Source organism: Aegilops tauschii, chromosome 4, assembly GCF_002575655.3.
Source record: "Aegilops tauschii subsp. strangulata cultivar AL8/78 chromosome 4, Aet v6.0, whole genome shotgun sequence".
Taxonomy (NCBI): Eukaryota; Viridiplantae; Streptophyta; class Magnoliopsida; order Poales; family Poaceae; genus Aegilops; species Aegilops tauschii.
Genome location: NC_053038.3, coordinates 114,088,226 through 114,108,766, shown reverse-complemented (window position 1 = coordinate 114,108,766; position 20,541 = coordinate 114,088,226). Strand labels below are relative to the sequence as shown.

At 46.0% G+C, this 20,541-nt stretch overlaps 1 protein-coding gene across 5 annotated transcripts; it reads right to left on the bottom strand.

The window, feature by feature from the left end:
• Positions 1-8,036: 8,036 nt before the first annotated feature.
• LOC109746715 (alpha-L-arabinofuranosidase 1) lies at positions 8,037-15,080 on the bottom strand. 5 transcript variants are annotated; one of them, XM_020305819.4, is made up of 18 exons: positions 14,788-15,080; positions 14,148-14,364; positions 13,681-13,735; positions 13,411-13,604; positions 13,052-13,173; positions 12,823-12,970; positions 11,923-11,992; positions 11,496-11,641; positions 11,363-11,408; positions 11,227-11,279; positions 10,780-10,924; positions 10,111-10,229; positions 9,922-9,993; positions 9,113-9,216; positions 8,966-9,022; positions 8,692-8,884; positions 8,471-8,614; positions 8,037-8,350 (listed from the first exon to the last, which is right to left on the bottom strand). In XM_020305819.4, the coding sequence occupies exons 2-18, from the start codon at positions 14,331-14,333 to the stop codon at positions 8,228-8,230; spliced, it is 1,977 nt and encodes a 658-aa protein (XP_020161408.1). In that variant the 5' UTR covers positions 14,334-14,364; positions 14,788-15,080; the 3' UTR covers positions 8,037-8,227. The 5 variants fall into 5 exon arrangements, with proteins under 5 accessions (XP_020161408.1, XP_073352482.1, XP_073352483.1 ...); XM_073496381.1 differs by having other exon boundaries at positions 14,469-14,994; XM_073496382.1 differs by having other exon boundaries at positions 14,642-14,836.
• Between the last annotated feature and the right edge of the window lie 5,461 nt (positions 15,081-20,541).

Genomic DNA, 20,541 nt, shown 5'->3' with positions numbered 1-20,541 from the left:
GAGAGGTATCTCTGGGCCCACTCGGTAATGCATCATCATAATGAGCTCAATGTGACCAAGTGTTTGGTCACGGGATCATGCATTACGGTACGAGTAAAGTGACTTGCCGGTAACGAGATTGAACGAGGTATTGGGATACCGACGATCGAATCTCGGGCAAGTAACGTACCGATTGACAAAGGGAATTGTATACGGGATTGATTGAATCCTCGACATCGTGGTTCATCCGATGAGATCATCGTGGAACATGTGGGAGCCAACATGGGTATCCCGATCCCGCTGTTGGTTATTGACCGGAGAGTCGTCTCGGTCATGTCTGCATGTCTCCCGAACCCGTAGGGTCTACACACTTAAGGTTCGGTGACGCTAGGGTTGTAGAGATATTAGTATGCGGAAACCCGAAAGTTGTTCGGAGTCCTGGATGAGATCCCGGACGTCACGAGGAGTTCCGGAATGGTCCGGAGGTGAAGAATTATATATAGGAAGTCCAGTTTCGGCCACCGGGAAAGTTTCGGGGGTTATCGGTATTGTACCGGGACCACCGGAAGGGTCCCGGGGGTCCACCGGGTGGGGCCACCTGTCCCGGAGGGCCCCATGGGCTGAAGTGGGGAGGGGAACCAGCTATTGGTGGGCTGGTGCGCCCCTTTGGGCCTCCCCTGCGCCTAGGGTTGGAAACCCTGGGGGTGGGGGGCGCCCACTTGGCTTGGGGGGCAAGCCACCCCCTTGGCCGCCCCCCCCTCAGATGGGATCTCCAGGGGGCCGGCGCCCCCCCAGGACCCCTATATATAGTGGGGGGAGGGAGGGCAGCAGTACCCTAGCCCCTGGCGTCTCCCTCTCCCTCCCGTGACACCTCTCCCTCCCGCTTGCGCTTGGCGAAGCCCTGCCGGGATCCCCGCTACTTCCACCACCACGCCGTCGTGCTGCTGGATCTCCATCAACCTCTCCTTCCCCTTGCTGGATCAAGAAGGAGGAGACGTCGCTGCTCCGTACGTGTGTTGAACGCGGAGGTGCCGTCCGTTCGGCGCTCGATCATCGGTGATTTGGATCACGACGAGTACGACTCCATCAACCCCATTCACTTGAACGCTTCCGCTCGCGATCTACAAGGGTATGTAGATGCACTCCTTCCTTCTCGTTGCTAGTAAACTCCATAGATGGATCTTGGTGATGCGTAGAAAATTTTTGATTTCTGCTACGATCCCCAACAGGTTTATCCTTCGTTGACCGTGAGAGCTTATGATGGGCTAAGTTGGGACACCCCTACGGGGTATTATCTTTCGAAAGCCGTGCCCGCAGTTATGAGGCAGATGGGAATTTGTTAATGTCCGGTTGTAAAGAACTTGTCACTTGACTTAATTAAAATACATCAACTGTGTGTGTAGCCGTGATGGTCTCTTCTCGGTGGAGTCCGGGAAGTGAACACGGTTTGAGTTATGAATGACGTAAGTATGAGTTCGGGATCACTTCTTGATCATTGCTAGTTGACGACCGTTCCGTTGCTTCTCTTCTCGCTCTCTTTTGCGTATGTTAGCCACCATATATGCTTAGTGCCTGCTGCAGCTCCACCTCATTACACCATCCTTTCCTATAAGCTTAAATAGTCTTGATCTCGCGGGTGTGAGATTGCTGAGTCCTCGTGACTCACAGATTCTACCAAAACAGTTGCAGGTGCCGACGATGCCAGTGCAGATGATGGGATCGACCTCAAGTGGGAGTTCGATGAGGAACGTGGTCGTTACTATGTGTCTTTCCTGATGATCAGTAGTGGAGCCCAGTTGGGACGATCGGGGATCTAGCATTTGGGGTTATCTTATTTTCATTTGGATTTTGACCGTAATCGGTCTATGTGTGTATTTTGGATGATGTATGGATTATATTTATGTATTGTGTGAAGTGGCGATTGTAAGCCAACTCTCGTTATCCCATTCTTGTTCATTACATGGGATTGTGTGAAGATGACCCTTCTTGCGACAAAACCACAATGCGGTTATGCCTCTAAGTCGTGCCTCGACACGTGGGAGATATAGCCGCATCGTGGGCGTTACATCGACTACCGCTATCTGGTGGGTGATCGGCGGAGTTTTAATTCTCTCTGGTCGGGTTTAAGCCCAACCCGATCGTAGTCTGTAGCGACCCCCAAGGCGGCCATGCGATCTAGGAGTCCGTTCAACGACGATAACTCCGTTGGATCCATCCAGGCGGAGTATTCGGGATCAACACGGAGGCGATTTTCGATGACTTGAGAGGTCATCGTCGGCTTAAGGGCCGACCCGACGGTCATGACGAAGCCGCCCAGCTGGAGGGTTTGGCCTGGGGCCAGGGTTCCTCCGGAGATGATATTATCCTTGAGAACAAGGCGAGCCATCAACCCTTTTGGCGACGGTACAGTGGAACTCTTAATGAAAGCACCAATGTCGGTGTCAAAAACGGCGGATCTCGGGTAGGGGGTCCCGAACTGTGCGTCTAGGATCGATGGTAACAGGAGACAGGGGACACGATGTTTACCCAGGTTCGGGCCCTCTCTATGAAGGTAATACCCTACTTCCTGCTTGATTGATCTTGATGAATATGAGTGTTACAAGAGTTGATCTACCACGAGATTGTAATGACTAAACCCTAGAAGTCTAGCCTATGTATATATGGTAATGAATGTACCCTTTCCGGACTAACCCCTCCGGTTTATATAGACACCGGGGGGATCTAGGGTTTACATGGAGTCGGTTACATAAGAAGGAATCTTCATAGTTGGTCGCCAAGTAGAGTCCAATCCGAACACGGTGCGATCTTTGGCCTTCATGTCTTCACAACCCATCAGTCCGACCCATGGATAACAGGCCGGACGCCCGAGGACCCCTTAGTCCAGGACTCCCTCAGCCGGCCCAGACAGGGATTACCCTGTGTGAAACATTTTATATCACTTATAAGTGGCATCGGTGGGTAACAAATTTAGAGGCAATTTCGATGGCGTATCGCCAGAAAACAATAGCCCTTTTATTATTAGGTATAGATTACTGCTCCACCTCACGAAAGGGGTCAAACCTTGCATGGATGGGTAAATCCAGACCAATTGGGCTGACAGCCCATCCGAAAGCAGTCACACGCATGGACTCGCCTAACGACAGGCTGGCCAGGTCCGTCGGAGCAGCAGCCCTTTTTACAGTGGTAGAAACAATGCAACCATGTTCAGTGGGACGATGAGAAAATCTTGAGCGTTGGAGATCCGATCGGATGGTTGAGAGCGTTGGGTCACTGTGAGCACTCCTAACTAGCTTCGTTTTATTGTTTTTTAATAATGGAATGTCGAGCATTCAATGAAACTTGAGAAATCTCAAAATGTAAAATGAAAACCCATAAATTGATATACTTCAAACAAACTAGTATCTCACCTCCAAAAACATCCCAAACAGTGTGTCTAGGATCTTTCGGGCAAGCTGTGATGACGCATCAATCTTGAGGGTAGTTGTTTGTGCCGCCTCTAATTGTTCATTCAACATACAGATAGTTGAAGGAGCGACAATGCAGTTCTCATGGTGTTCCTGGGAGTTCTTTGGATGGAGAGGGGAGTTTGGAGATCTTTGTGGAAGCTCAAGGTGCAACCCAATATACGAGTATTCTGGTGGCGGTTGTTAAAAGGTTTCCTACTTGCTAATTCAAAATTACACCGGAGACATGTGAATGAAGATGGTACTTGCCTGTTATGCAGGCACGAGGATGAGACGTCGTTGCATGCATTGGTGCACTACGTCCATGCCGAGACATATTGGGACGAGGCAGAGAGGTTTTTTGGGATTAGATAACCTAATCTAATTACGGGTACGTGGGCTAGAGATATTTTGGATCCTCAATATCTGTCTAAAGAGACAACAACAGTTGTGATTTCTCCTTTGCAGGTTATTTTCCGTTATACGCACTTGCTTCGTACGTGGTGTACGCTATAACGAGCAGAGTACCAACCGCTATTCAAGGCGGTGTGTACGCTGTTGGAGCAGGTGGCTATGGAGGTTTTTACCCAACATGGATGGTAGCATAATCTTCGGCTCGGTCCACCATCTCTTTCGACATAGGCATAGTGTCGGTTTATGGACTCTACTGTTGCCGAATTGTCGGTCTTTTATATTTCTGTTTATCAGACTACTGATGTTTGCCTGTGTGCATCCTAGTTATGCAGAGGCCGGGTGATACTCTTAATGTTTTGTATCACTTTGATGCTATATTTTGAGATAATAAAAGCGCCCTTTATCGAAAAAACAACAGTTGTGATTTCGTTGATGTGGGCAGTATGGAATAGCAGAAATAAATATGCGCGCGAGAGGTGCGGTACCAACCCATTCGCTCAATGGAGCTCGTTAAGGAGATGATCAGATCTCTTGATATTCTAGCAAAGGAGAATGGTCCTTTACCATGGCGGGCTGTGTTGAGACCTCCAACTGCTGGGATTGTTAGGCTGAACACGGACACGGCTACATATGTGATCAAGGGGGATCAGGTGGGGCGATGGTAGCTTGCAATCACGAAAGAAGGTTTCTAACTGCTAGATATAAACAATATCCAGGAACTACTACCCCTCTAGTAGGAGAAGCACTAGCATGTCCTGATGCAACGTTGTTTGCGGTGGAGCAAGGTTGAAACAATGTGCAAATTGAAACGGACTGCCAAGTCTTTGTTAATGAATGGAAGAGCAAGAGAGACCTCATCGCGGTAGGACTAATTATCACATAGATGAATTCCTATCTCTTATCTTTTCAGAGATTCGAGTTAAACTTCGTAAGTAGAGATGCTAATGGGATGGCGCACAAATTAGCTTGACATGCTCTGTTTTCAAACGAGTGATGTAACTTTTAGTTGTATCCTTGAGTTCTTGAGTGACAAGTTGCACTCAGATATTGTACGATGGATGAGTGAATAAAATACATTCAAGACCGTAATTCAGAAAGAAAAGGAAAAACTGAGTTGGACCACTTTATACAAATTATATGCAAGAAAAATGTTACGTTCTTTTTTTTTGCGAAAAAAGTTTTATGTTCTTTTTTTTGTTTGCGAAAACAGTTTTACGTTCTTGTGCTTTGTCAAATCAGCACTTGTGTCGGACTGGAATCGGAATCGTGAATCGTCCTAGTAGTTCGTTTTCATATACACCACGGACTCCCATACTAGTATAAGTAGTCACCACCCGCCTTCCCATACGGCCGCGCTGACCTACCTTCCTCCAAATCGCTCATCGCCCAGCCCACCGGCGAAACCCTGCTCTCAAGTCAGGAGCACGGCGACGCCGACAACAATGACCGACCCCTACCGTGCGCTATGCTTCGGGATGCGCTTCAACCCGACGGGCGAGCAGGCCATTGCTATGTACCTCGTGCCATGGCTCCTCGACCAGCCGCTGCCTGACGCCGCCAGAATCATCCATGAAGCGGAGGTTTACAAGTCCGAGCCAAAGGATCTCGCCGCCGTGTGGCCGCGCCTTCCCAACACCCACAACCGGTTCTTCTTCACCACCTGCATCCGCCAGAAAGCCGAGACGGGCTTCAGGATGAAGCGCACCGTCGGCGCCGGCAGCTGGGTCACGAGTGACAAGACGGAGGTCAAGAACAGCGCCGACGAGATCATCGGATACCACGAGAAACTTCGGTACGCGTACAAGGGCCAGAGCGGCAAGTCGGAGTGGCTCATGGACGAGTACCACTGCCGCGGATTCGACCAATACGCCCTCCTCCATGACGGCAAGGAGGAGCGCGTCCTGTGCAGGCTCTACGTCTCGCCCAACGCCAAGCCGGGATCCCTCGCGCTTCAACAATCTGCTGCCGCGGATCACCTCATGCCTCATCACCGTAGCATCTGCCGCGGCGTCCGTGGAATTCAAGGTCAAGGACCCCCGCAGCAGCAGCTGCCGCGGCGTCCACAAGAAGAGGTTGCTGTGCCTCCCGCGACCACACACACGCAGGCGCAGGCCGGGATGAGGAAGCCAGCGCCACAAGTTGCTGACCGGCAGAGCCCCATGGTTCCTGCGCCCATGTGGTCCTCTGCCGCTGCCAGTTCGAAGCCGGGATACGTCGCGCGCCAACAGACTGCAACAGGAGATCATCTCCTTCGAGTTCAAGAACCCGCCATCATGGCCGCGCCGCGTCCACAAGCACGACCGCAAGCGCAGCAGGTGATGACGAAGCCAGCGACGCCGCGCGGCCTTGATCTTTCGTCGGGGCAGCAGCAACGTCGCGTCACGGTTGCTGCGCCGATGACCACGCAGCTGGCGCCCAAGAGGCCGGCACCTCCCATTGCGGAGCCGCCGCACCCCAAGCGGATGCGTGCTGCTGCTCTCGCTCCGGCTCACACACGTCCCGCGGTGAAGCCGGCGTCAGCAGCACTGCCGCCTCTCGCGGTGCCACCCAGACGACCCATAGTGTCGTGGGAGCCGGCAAAGCGACCGTCCTGGTGTCCGCCGCAGCAGCCGAATTTCCTGTCGGCGCCGCTGCCTCAGCGCCAGGCGACCAAGGACAAGGGAGCCGACCTTGGATTAATGGCAGAGGGCCAGAGCACGGTCCAGCAAGGAGGCCACAAGAGGACGATCCAACAAAAGGCCTGCAACGAGGACACGGACGAGGTGTTGCCAGAGAAAGCGCAAGATGTAGACGGCAAGATCATCCAACAAGATGGCGATGAGGAGGACGACTTGGCGAGGTTCTTGGATGACGAGCTTGAAATGGCGCCAGAGGAGACAGAAGACGTAGAAGGCAAGGCCGTCCAACAAGATGGCAGTGAGGAGGACGAGCAGGAGGAGGGCGACGACGACTTCGCGAGGTTTTTGGATGAGGAGCTTGAAATAGCGCCAGAGGAGACGGAAGACTTAGAAGGCGAGGCCCTCGAAAAAGATGACGATGAGGAGGAGGAGGACATGAGCACCTTGTGGTGATGGAGACGGTTGGAAGAGCTACCTGCGATGAAGAAGAAGAAGGCATCATCGGCATGCGAGGTCACTACTAGTAGAAGGCTTCACTCCTGTCCTGTGATGAGTAGCTAGGATTTTTCCTTTAGTTGAGATACTCTTCACTGTAACAGTCTGAGACTGAAGCTTGTAATGAACACACTGTCCTGGCTCCTAGCTTGGTAGTACTCCCTCCTTTCCGGTTTATAAGGTTTATCTCAAAATCTTAGTTTCCATTTTATAAGGCTCAATTTGGTTGTTCCCCATCACAAGTTCAGATTCCAAGGTGCATTAAATAATTGCATGCAAATATTAAAGAGAAAATTGACCAATGCATGTACTTTATGCATGCATACATTGCAATTAATACATTGGTAAACATAAATTTTTGAGGAAAACAAGAGCATTAATTGGGTGTGCTTTTGCAAATTATAAAAAGTATTCCACCACTCACCATCTATCTTGGTTGGTGAGATTTTTAAATTGAGCCCTATAAACCGGAAAGGAGGGAATAGTATAAAAGCCGGAGAGTGGGTGGTTGGATGGCACGACATATAAATGAACAACTCTGGTTTCTGTTCATCCTTGTTCTTCCCCTGTTTTGCCGCATTTACTACTGTTCTTCGTTAGGCAAAGGCCAGATTAGTTCTAGCACAAGAAGTATTTGGTATGCTCAACAACATCAGTGATGATGATCCCATCGATGGTGAAGACAATGATTGGCCCACCAAGCCTCTTTCAGACCACATGTATACTTGGATCTCAGGCTCAGCAGCCACATACCCACAAATTTGTGGATCTCTATCCAAATTTGGAAATGAATACAGGCTGTGTTCATCACGGCTGTAACTAGTTACTTAGATTTTTTTTTCTGGAAGTGGGTTCAGAGTGCTACTAAATGAATTCCTCTGCATGCTTTTGACTTATCTTGCCTGTGAGTTAGTGTACATGTTTACTTTTGGTTACTTTAATATGATTGAAAATAACAGAGGGTTATTTTTATTTTTATTTTGCAATCTGATGCTCATTGCCATAGGTTGGTTTCTTGGCACCACTTCACAAATAGGAGATGAAGTTGCTGCAGATATGGACCCAAAGCAAAAATGTGCAACGCAAATTAACTGCAAATCAGCCTGATATGGACTTTATTTAGTACTGCTGTATGTATGAGTATCTCCTCTTTGTTACACTGTACAGTGAGTGCTTTATCAAGATATAAGCATAATTACTGACAACGTCCTGCATTTTCCATATCACGCCTCGTGTATTTATCGTGTTTCCACGTGTCGCTAGCGTCGTGTAGCTGCTTCACATCTCCGCGACAAGCTCGGACTGAGCAAGCGCAAGGTCGAACGAGGAGAAGGAGTGGGCAGCGAGTGTGACCTGCATCTGTTCCGCGGCGTTGCGCAGCTGGCTCGTCACAGGCACGACCTGCATTGTTCATCAAAGCAAGATTCAGCTTCAGGTGAGCAGCTCCCAAGAGAGTGATGCCGAAACGAACAATAAGCTCTGCACTCCAGAACCTGATCACAAACAGAAATGGTATACTACCTTGTTCGGGTTACTGAAAGAATTTTCATCCTTCACATTGCTGGACGTGAGAACAGTAGCATTTGACCCCAGCGCGTTGATGCTAGCCTGAAGCCCAGACACAGAGATCGTGAGGCTCACGGTGTCTGACCCAAAGTTCACAATCTGCAAAGGAAGAGCTTTCAAGATTAGCACAAATATTCACCGTCCCCCTCCGGATATAACAATGGAGCATTACTTGCCTTTACTTTCAGGAAGCTATTCCCGGAATCCTGCCAGGTGATAGCAGATGCTGCTAGAGAACCAGAGTAGCTGGAACTGATTGTAATTGGATGAATCATCGCACCACTAGATTCGCGGAAAAACTTCTGCATCCAGTAACTAGGAGTTCCGTATTGTTGCCAGGAGTTGAAGACGATAGCATCTGGATTCCACCTGATTATTTGATTCAAACATAATTACTGCGATATTAATCAACAAGAACTCACGAAACGGAAAAAAGATGTGGATACAAACGTTTGATCGTTGTCGTTTACAAAGAGTGGTGCATAACTTGCCATCTGAACAATATCACTGCAAAGAACCAACAAGAAGTCAGCTAAACCCACAGTACAGAGCTATAGGTAGTTGCTAGAAGAGTAGACAAACTCTGTGAGGGATCACCTGTTCTTCTCCAGTCCAGTAAGGAAGGCAGCCTCTGCTAGTGAACCAAGAAGGCTTCCTCTACCTGCATCAGTTCTCCATACGGCATACTCACTGACAAAGGCCTATTAAATATTCATATCGTCAAAACACATGAATGTATTTACTGTCCATAAGGATGAAAGGATGTTGATATGCAGAAGAGCTATATTATTTAGTACTCCCGCCGTCCCGAAATACTTGTCGCAGAAATGGATGTATCTAGACGTATTTTTAGTTCTAGATACATCCATTTCTATCTATTTCTGCGACAAGTAATTTGGGACGGAGGGAGTAATATATTGTCAAAACACAGGAATGTATTTACTGCCCAAGATTTTCCAGGACATGCAAGTAGCATCGACGACCTCACTAAGTGCTACTTAGATCCTGCAGGTTCCTCACTGTTCTTACAATGACCCCAACAGTTTTGGTTTTAATGGCCCCTAGTTACACTCAATGTTTGGCACAACTTCACACGGAAACTACGTGCAGGCCAGCACACCCCGCACCCCCGGCAGAAATTTCTAAAAATACAAAAAGATGCTCGGTTTGAGGTCTCAATTCCTATATTTCTCATCATCATTCAGAAACAGAGTTTTGAAGAACGATGAAGATACACCAGGTAACCCGCAAAATACATAAAATGCATGCTATGGCAAGAACATCCCTAAAGAAAGGCCAGGAGATGCTGGACTATGTAAAAGATCGATACCAAAGCATTTGAAAGGCCATCTGACCCATGTCATAAAAGTGAAAACACAAAGTAAACCATGAAAATAGAGGTATACCTTGGGACCAGTACGAGAAGTTTTATCAAACGTACCCTTCATGTTAAACAAAGTCTTAGAATCGGTGTAGACCTATAAAAAACAACTTCTTCAGAATCAAATATAAGATACAAACAGAGAAAGGGTGATAACCCAATGAGAATCTTAACGGGGGAAATGAGTTGAGCCAATTTATCACAAGTAACTTACATGGAAGTCATACAGATCAGCAGGATGGTCAAGTGGTTTAGATGAACCATCACAGTTTGAAATCATCTGAATGTCTGGATAGGATTCTCTTATAGCATTGTAGAACTTGAGGTAATTACCTGTTCAATGGAATTAAAGAACATCATGTACCTAGAAGATTATTGCAAATATTCATTATAACAGTTTGACTGAAATAGCAAACTACCAGAAGTAATGATCAGGTGGCTGAATTTATTAAAGAAGATTTACCAGGTAATAGTTTACTCTTCTGTTTTAGTTAGTAGTGTTATACTTGATATGCTTCGTAACTTCATTTTTTCTTTTGATGAGAACATACATCACTATCATTTAATTACGAAGTGTTATTTCAGCTCAGTCGTCCTATCATATTTCTCTGTAATGCTCCAAAATTTTGGAAAGAAAACTATGACTGATTAATTATCTCAAGAACTTTTCTTAATAGGGGTAGTATGGTTGAATCTTGTTATTTCCATGGTTTTACACGATTTAGTTGTCAGGCACAAGGCATCTTCGGGACTTCGGCCTATATTGTGAAATGGGTGGAATAAGAAAAGTAGTTTCTCAAACAAATAAGAACAGTAGTTAACAAAAAATATCAAGAACACACAGAGGAGCTGAGCATATTTGCATTAAGAGGCAAGAAATTACCGAGGTAGTATTTTTTCCCACAATCTTCATTTCCAATCGCAACATATTTGACTGGGAACGGTTCAGGATGCCCCATTGCAGCTCTAACAGAGCCCCATGTTGAGTTTGCACTCCCCCTTGCGAATTCTAGACTGTCCAATACATCCTGCAGAAAGACAATAATTTCAGAATAATGTACATGGGATTATAACGAGTTAATTACAATTTAACTCTTGGGAACACATCAGGCATTAATACTACAGTACCACAGAATTAAATGATAGAACTGGAAGAAACTGGTCCGTGGGCAAGGTTGAACAAATAAGTAATTTGCTCTTGTTTTGATGCACCATGGCAATGCTAAGTTATTATTGCTTGCAAATTGCCATTCATTCAAGACTTAGAAGTATCCATCATACAATTACATGTCTACCCTGATAGAAAATGAAGTTAAAATTTCAAAAATACCTTTACAAAAGGGGCAATGGCAGCGGTACTAACTTCATCATTGTGGCTGATTCCTGGTATTTAAGAAAGAGGACTCCAACATTTAAGAAGGCGAACACTGTTAATCATTGATATGACAAAATTTGAAGATATTTACCATTGTTGAATACCCAGATTGGAGCAGCCCCCAGGTCTTCAGAAAGCTTTGATATAGATTTCCAAGGCAACATATGGTTAGGTGAGAATATAAAAGGAAAAGGGTGAAATAATGTTCACCACTTGGCTGGTACCTGAAGAAACTCATAATATCCAAGGCCATCATCAGTCCAGTAATGCCAAACATCTCCGAAGTGTCCAGGCCTCTCTTCCCATGGACCAATAGATTCCCTCCACCTGAATGCATTTCTTAACCATTCGCCTTCAACGAAGCAACCACCTATAATGCATTCCAAGCAAACCATGTAAAAGTAAGGAAAAGGAAAATACAAAATATCAGATGTCTTTACAAACTTAGTTTGGGATGAGTTGGGTTCATTTTAATGGGATGTTACATTAGTGAAGGGAACATGTTATATTAAAGAAGATATCTACTCCCTCCGTCCCATAATGTAAGACGCTTTTTAATACTAGTGTAGTGTCAAAAAACGTCTTACATTATGGGACGGAGGGAGTAATTAATATGGTCAGAGCACATATTCGACTGGGATATGGCCATACCAGGAAATCTCAAGAATCGTGGTTTTAGATCCAAAAGCATGGATATCAATTCGGTGCGAAAACCATGTCCCTGTATGTATAGAAAAAAAGGCCAGTTACATACTCAGATAAACTCAAGAGCTCTAATCATGATCAGGCACTACGAGGATGTATCAAAGCAACGCACAGTATCCATTTAAAACACACGCATGCACACCCGCCCGCCCACACAAGGCACGCATGCACACCCACGCAATGCCAAATGTCTAAGGACTAGAAAACAAAGTAGTTAAGGCACTTGGTTCTGCTTGGTTTGTGATCAAATTCACAGTTAGAGTAACACTGGGTTCCACACTCGTGTTTTTGTGATGTAGAGGAACAGAAATGTCCCGCACATTACTATGATAACCACAAACGGAATTGCCAAACAAGGATGCCCCACACACGAACTTCAACATGAACAAAATAATCAGTTCAACCAAACGTTAAGACTTAATGGGAAATAATAAAATGTAAATATTATGTCAATATTATTATGACTTATGTCTAGGCCTATGAAACCCATCATGTTTCTGGCAGAAGAGATTTTTTTGCGATGCCAGGTGAAATTTACTACACGAGTCAGTGCTTCGTCTTTAGAGTTTTGCTCTTCAATCGATGTGTAGCATGGGCGGATCCATTGTGGGGGTCATGGGGGCAATGGCCCCCACAAGCAATTTGCATATTTACTTTTACTAGTGCATATGTATATACATTTACCCATTTTTGTGTAATTCAACCATCATTGCCATTGCTTGCTTCCACATTGGTCAAATTCTAAATCCGCCAATGATGTGTAGTTCAGTATTCTAAAGCTTTGGATCTCTGCCTTCTTTCAGTTCTTGTCAATATCAATATCAAAAATATTAGTGTATAATATACCTTGAACGTGTCTGAAGGCATGAGTGATACTTGATCAAACCATACAACTCCCTTCTTGTTAGATGTTATCTCAAGTCTTGAGGTCCTGTTTGTCCCTTTAGCAATCAGTTTTTGCTCTACTTTTGTCCAGTTGGAAGTGCCAGCAACTCTGAAACAAAAAAAACCCCATAAACTAATGGAAATATTGTCGTCCTCCTCCCTACCAGATATTGAGATAAATGATACTAACGGTACAGTAACTGAAGCGAGCTTCTGCAACCCATCAGAGCTTGCTAATGAAACTGTCAAATCTGCAGCTTCTGCTGATTTAACATACATAACTAGATTGTAGGTCTTTCCATCTTCTATGTTCTGAAACATGAAATGGTAAAGGTAATTATTAAATTGGGTAAGAGGAGTTGGAAGGTTAGGAGAAGGAGGTAAAAAATACTGCTACTCCCTTGCAAGGGATAAAAAAAAAGACACGACTGCATGAGGTTACATCTCCATCATGTGATACATTGATATCAAGTATATTAGTTCACTGAACCACAATTTTCATGCTGATATAAGCGATAAAATTACGGTCAACTTAAAATTGCGTCATACCATGCCCCAGAACCCAGGGTTGTAAATGCCAACGCCGGCTGGGCATTCATCACAGAGAACCTCCATCCTAAGAGCGATAATGTTTCGACTGAAACATGATGTACGGTCAGTCGCCACAAATATGGAAGAGTCATTTCCAATTATAGACCATGGGTCAATATTTGATGGTGTATGGAGTCCCCCAGCTTCAAAACCTGAAGCATAAGAATACATTCGATGATTTCACTGACATTCAGTTCCAGTGTCCCACAACCAACAATAATGAATTACCTCTATTACTAACAAGTTCTGCCCATATGCCACCGGCTCCTGCATGGTTAATCTCCTACAACAGTATGCAAGGTACTTAATAGGAGAATATAATCAACGGTGGAGCTACATCCATGTCGCGGGGGGGGGGGGGGGGGGGGGGGGGGGGGGCATTGCCCCCAGCCGCCACTTTATATGCTCCCTCCACCTTATACAAGGGACTTTATATTTTTATGTCTGACTTTGACCATTAATTTTACCAACAGAAAGTGAGTTATATGCCACAAAAAGCATTTCATTGCATGCACATTTCAAAGAACTTTCCGATGATATATTTTTTATGACATATAATCTATATTTTGTTGACCAAAATTATAAGTCAAAGTTTGACACGAAAAACAAAGTGGCCTTGTATTAGGGAATGGAGGGAGTAGTATGTACCATGAAAAAACATAAACTGATATAGTACAAACAAACTAGTATCTTACCTCAAAAAACATCCCAAACAGTGTGTCCGGGATCTTTCGGGCAAGCTGTGACGAGGCATCAACCTTGAGGGTGGCCGTCTGTGTCGCCTCTAATTCCAATGCTAGGCATTTGCATCCAAGGCAGAATAGGAGCAGCAAGCATGAGACGGTAGGAACGAGCACTTGTTTGGAACCCATACGCTTCATCTTGTAAAGAACGCTAATGTAGTCCGTGTGTCTGTCGAACAAATAACAAAACAGTCGGACTGAATTAGCTGGAAAATGGAAAATCGAAAGAAGTATTGTAAAAAATGATCTTATATTTTGGGAGGGAGGGAGTACAAAATAGGTAACGCGTGATGTGCGAAACAATGGCGATGAGCTGCTTAATCCGACTCGAGCTATGTGTTTGCGAATCATGTAGCTGACACAGGCGTCTCAAAACGGAAAGTAATTAAGAGCCGGCAGAAGCGGTGAGGAACTGTTCTAACAAAAATAGGTACTGACTGACTGACCCCCTCCCTGGAGCGTTTCATCGAACAACCTGCCTGCATACCCAAACAGGACGGACCGAAATAGGAAGGCGGGGCATACGATACTGCGATACGCCCACACAAGAAGAGATGGATGGATGGAGTCTTTTCGCTGGTAATTTGCTCACCATGAACGCCACAGCCAGCAGCGAGCGGCTGAGGAAGATGGAGGCGAGTGAGTGTACGAGCAGCGGAGGCGCGCGCTTAAGTAGGCGAAGCCGCCACGGCGAGGAAGCAGTGGCTTTGAAGGGAAGGGATGGCGATCGGACGCCGGAGGCCACGGCCGGTTGCTTGCCGGAGTGGGCAGCTTCGGCCGTTGGTTGGTCTGTTGGCGCGCTCGCTGACTGGCCGTCGGGCCCCGCTTTATCCGTATGACAAGAGTTTCCTTCCTCTATCCCAGATCGAATTAATGAGAAAGGAATCATTTCGTCGCTGCGATAAGACCGGGTGGGGTTGTTGTCCGGCCACTGTCAGATGATTGAATTGAATATCGGTTTAGATCGCCTCATTTGTTTATCAGCTGATGTGCCATACGTAGTCTGTCTGCAGAGAGGAGGATACTCTTTTTGTTTCTAGCCTCGTTTAGATCACGGTAATTCCGCACTAACTGAGTACTTATGCAAATTACAAATCTGTTTCGGTTGGTGAGATTTTTGAATTAAACTCTATAAATCGATAGGAAGGGAATAGAAGTTAATTGCGGGAGCTTATCATAGTTGCTTAAATCTTACATGCCCCCGGCACTTGCTTAAATCTTACTAGTGCTACTACTTAACAGCGTAGTTGTAAATAGTGGCATATGCTGTGCACTCTCCTGAAGGCTTTGCACTCACCGTCTCGTCTCATGGACAGAAATGCTCAACTTGGCATTTTGCTGTCTTTGCACCCCATGTGCCTTGTTGTCACGTGTCCAAAGTGGCATCTTCTAAGGAGACAAAAAAAATTACAAGGGCAACACCAACAAAAAGCTTCAAAGGTGTACCCAATCTCCAACGTAGTGCATTAAAACCCCACAAACGTCCACACAAAGCGGTTCCGATATTTCTCTCCATCCAATGTCATACACAAACGTGCAACGACCCGTCTGGATGTTCAAAATCACACAAACCAGAGGCAATTCAGCAGGAGGTTGTGGGCATCCGGATGTCCTACATGTAGGCCTCCGACACCTTCAGCCCATCCAAACCCTCCTCTTTCGTTCCACTCCAACCGCCACTCTGCTCTCCGTGTTGCGTTCATGCCGGTTCAGAGTGGATGTGACCGGCCACTGCCGCATGTTGCGAACGGAACAATATTCACACTTGTGCGGTGGTCGAGGAAGTTGCTTCGGCCCACCGCTCGTGTCGCGTGCACTCGCTCTTCGCGCCTCCGTCATCCGCGTTTTGTAACTCTTTGCATTCAGTTTATATGGTTTTGTTTATACGGTTTGTACAGTTTTAATATTTTAGTAAATACAGTATGTAATTAAGATACGAGTCAAATTATTTTAGTGTGGTTTCAGTATATACCATAATAACTAAAGTTGACGCGAATTTAAAAATAATATAATAATAATCTACAAATTTATAACTCAAAACACATATTTTTTATACAAACAGTATTGAACTATATATAAGTATATATGCATGCATGTATTCATGCCTTGATTGGTATGAACGTGCTTAGCATTTCTTTAAGGAAAAAAATGACTAGTTACAAGAAAAATGGACATGTTTAGTAGGGAATCTTGCTCATGTACAAGAAAAATGACTACTCACATGGTTGTTCGCCTCAAGAAATACAAATAATATTACTTTGATTTTTTGGTATATACCATAAAAACCGGAATACAAAACAGTGTAAAAAGTTCATACCATACCAAAACCAGAAACCATAAAATTGGTTCGGTTTGGTTTATTCGATGGTTTTTTGGTTTAGTTTTAAAATGCACACAATGCCGTTTCGGATGCTGCTGGAGGACCAGCGGCACAATCTGCAGCTCCTCGAACACCACCAGCTCACGGTGGGCCAGATTGCTGGTAAGCAGGCGAACGAGGAGGCTGCACGACCATGCTTGGGAAGAATCTAAACTTCGTGGATGATCAACGGGGGATGTATGAGTCCATGTAGCGCCCGCACCATCTGTCGCGAGTGGCAGATTCGCATCAAAAAGACAAAGTGCGTCCGTCTGTTCGAGGAGATCGCGGTGGAGGCGGACATGAAAGTGACGCAAGCGGTTGCAAACGGGAACGTTGCCAACCTCGGCAGCTCTGTGTTGTTCGCGCCAACGACTACAATGCCGGACCGTCCGGTTTGATCGTTGTCCTCACCTCCACCGGCAATGTCCACGGCTCTAGCGGCGGACTCCGATAAGAAGTAGGACGTGAGACACTGATGCGCCCACGTCTGAAAAAGAGTAGAACGTGGGAGACGGATGTGCCGGTGTCCAACAAAGAGTAGGACGTGGAGACGTTCCCACGTCCGGCGAAGAGTAGATTAGGGTCGGTTACTTTTGCTATCATGTAAATGATCTACACTTGAGTTGTACACCTTATGCATTTTAATTATTATTTTCGGATATGTTTGGACATTTTTTTCAGTGGGGCTTTATTAATGCATCTGAGCTGTCTCCTCCAGTTGGTTTATTTTTCTTTTTCTTGAGGGAAGCCACCCCTTTTTCTTTGAGATTAGTCTCCTCCAGTTGTTGACTAGCCAAGATTTGGGATAGTGCCCTCCACGTTGCCATTTCATCGCAATAACAAAACATGGCTATATTTTTGCGTGCTCGGGGGTGGAAGCCTAGCTAGCTAGCTAGAAAGGAGGAGGAGGAGTCACGAGAGAGACATCGGACGCCGGCCCTGGCAAGCAAGAAGGACGAACTAGCAAGCTTTGCCCTTTGCAGCCACACACCCGACGCACGCACACGGCGAAAGGCGAGCATGCGTGTGCATTCGCCCTCTACCGCTGGCTTGCAAGCGTCGTCGCCGCGGTGGATACGATCGGCCTCGCAGAGTGGTGGATGTACGCGCGCGCACGCCTCCATCGCACTCGCGCATGTACGCCATGAGGATGCGATCGTTCGAGTATGTACCTACCGCGCGTCACCTTCCTCCATCGGCTCGCTCGCATTGTCTTTGCTTGCAAGCGTCGCCCAAGCCAGTATCGGCGCACTTGTGCCGATCGTGCCCACGCCTCCATGAAACTCGTCGCGCCGCGTCGATATCAACCTGAAAGTGATTTACGGCATCTCCGACACGGTACGTCAAAACAGATACACTAAATGTCTGCGGACATGGGCATCAGTGGGGGAGCTGGTTATCCAACTGTATGCATCAAAAGGAGGCAACACTACGTGTTGGCGAGTCGATAATCTCAAAAGATCCCCTGCCTCAGCAGCCATCGGATGGAGTCTCAACTAGTGCAACAAGTTTAATGTTGCGCTCATCTCTCCGCAACATCGGTCTGCAACATCGGTCTTGTTGCAATCTTCTTCGGACCTTTTTTTTCTTTGATTTTTGCAATAGGAGCCTTATTGCACTCAGACTTCTGCAACAAGAACCTTGTTGCAAACTTTTTCGAACGTTTTTCCTTTTGATATCTGCAACATGAGTCTTGTTGCACTCAGCCTTCTACGACAACAACAACAACCTTGCTGTAGAACTTTTTTGGACCGTTTTTCCTTTGGATATTTGCAACATGACCCTTGTTGCACTCAGCCTTCTGCAACAACAACCTTGTTGCAGAACTTTTTTGGATCGATTTTTTCTTCTTCTGATATCTGCAACATGAGCTTTGTTACAAAGAACCTTCTGCAACAAGAGTCTTGTTGCAAAATCTTTCTTTGCAGTGGGAAGGAGAGCGCGGCCATAGATGTGGGAGGCGAGTGCAGTCATGGACGACAGAGGCGAGCGCAACTGCCGGGTGACGATGTTGTTGGGGTGCGCGACCATTTGGGGAGGTCCATGTCGGTGTCACCTGATCTACACAGTGGCCGCCATCAACTGTCTTTCCTGATAGACGCTGTTATTGCTCGTACGCCCGTGCTAGCCACTAGCTGTAGCTCGTACGTTGGCTTCACTCACTTATGTTGTAGCTGCTGCTTGCATATGGGTGCTCCCCATCTTAGGGCATGGCATGTTAGAGGCACCTAGAAAGTTTGGAAAAAAGCGGTGTGGATGGGAGTCGGGGGGGGGGGGGAGGATAAGGCAGCAGGGTAAAAGCGGTGGCGGTCCCACCTAGGACATGTGTCGCACGTGGGAGGTGGCAGAAGCGTTAGAAAAATCAGCCAGCCGAAAAGAATCATTTCCCATAAAAGAACATTAAATCTGGACAGCCGGGTGGGCTAGGAAGACCTAAAGGAGAAAACATATGGACTGTAAGGACATATGCTCCAACTAACAGTGAGCCAAACGGACTGCCCGAACTCTTCTAAAGCTCCCACATGTTTGGTTCAGGTTTGTGAAAATACGAACATCCGGACTGTTCCGCAAACATTTGATGCATGATGTTAAATGGTAAAAAGTGTCTGAACCACATGGCACGGACATTCAGTGATTCAGGGGCGTTTTGATAGACTGTGTTGGAGATGCCCTTAACTATCTAATCATCGTATGAACTTCCCGATGAATCCATTCGTATCTGAAAGAACATGCGGTGCCCCCATGTTTGGTTTTGGTAATTGATGACAATCTCTATGGACTAATGGTTGCCTTGAGTTATATTTGAAGGATTTGTCCATAGGCATTTCTTGAAGTCCATGTGTTGGTTTCAAGGAGTTTATGTGGTGACCAAGGTGTTATTAAGGAATTATCCAAAGATTGGTCATGTGAGAGTTGAGCTTATTGCAACCTTGGTGGCAAACAATTCAAGTGACTTGTCTTCCGATTGGGAAACTTTTTCCTTGTATACATCCCAATGCAAATCCGAGGTGATAGGCATACTTTTCAAGCGAGATTTGGTTCCAACTCCAACATCATACCTTCCTATTAATTTAACATCAACATTGGTGTCCATCCACTTTAAGACTTGTCTCACTTTTGCAACAACATCCTCATAGCTAGGGCTTGTATCAAAAACCAATGGTTCCTCACCGTGTCATTGTTACTCAAGAATGCCTCCTTGTCCATGTAATGAACATTACCAAGTCTCTCCATCTAAAAACAACATGAATGCATTTAAGGCATCAATGAGAATTGGTGTTTATCCAAATACATCTCTGTTGGAAATATGCCCTAGAGGCAATAATAAATGGTTATTATTATATTTCTTTGTTCATGGTAATTGTCTATTATTCATGCTATAATTGTATTGTCCGGAAATCGTAATACATGTGTGAATACATAGACCACAACCTGTCCCTAGTAAGCCTCTAGTTGACTAGCTCGTTGATCAACAGATAGTCATGGTTTCCTGACTATGGACATTGGATGTCATTGATAACGGGATCACATCATTAGGAGAATGATGTGATGGACAAGACCCAACTTAAGCATAGCATAAAAGATCGTGTAGTTTCGTTTGCTAGAGCTTTTCCAATGTCAAGTATCTTTTCCTTAGACCATGAGATCGTGCAACTCTCGGATACCGTAGGAGTGCTTTGGGTGTGCCAAACGTCACAACGTAACTGGGTGACTATAAAGGTGCATTACGGGTATCTCCGAAAGTGTCTGTTGGGTTGGCACGGATCGAGACTGGGATTTGTCACTCCGTGTGACGGAGAGGTATCTCTGGGCCCACTCGGTAATGCATCATCATAATGAGCTCAATGTGACTAAGGCGTTTGTCACGGGATCATGCATTGCGGTACGAGTAAAGAGACTTGCCGGTAACGAGATTGAACTAGGTATTGGGATACCGACGATCGAATCTCGGGCAAGTAACATACCGATTGACAAAGGGAATTG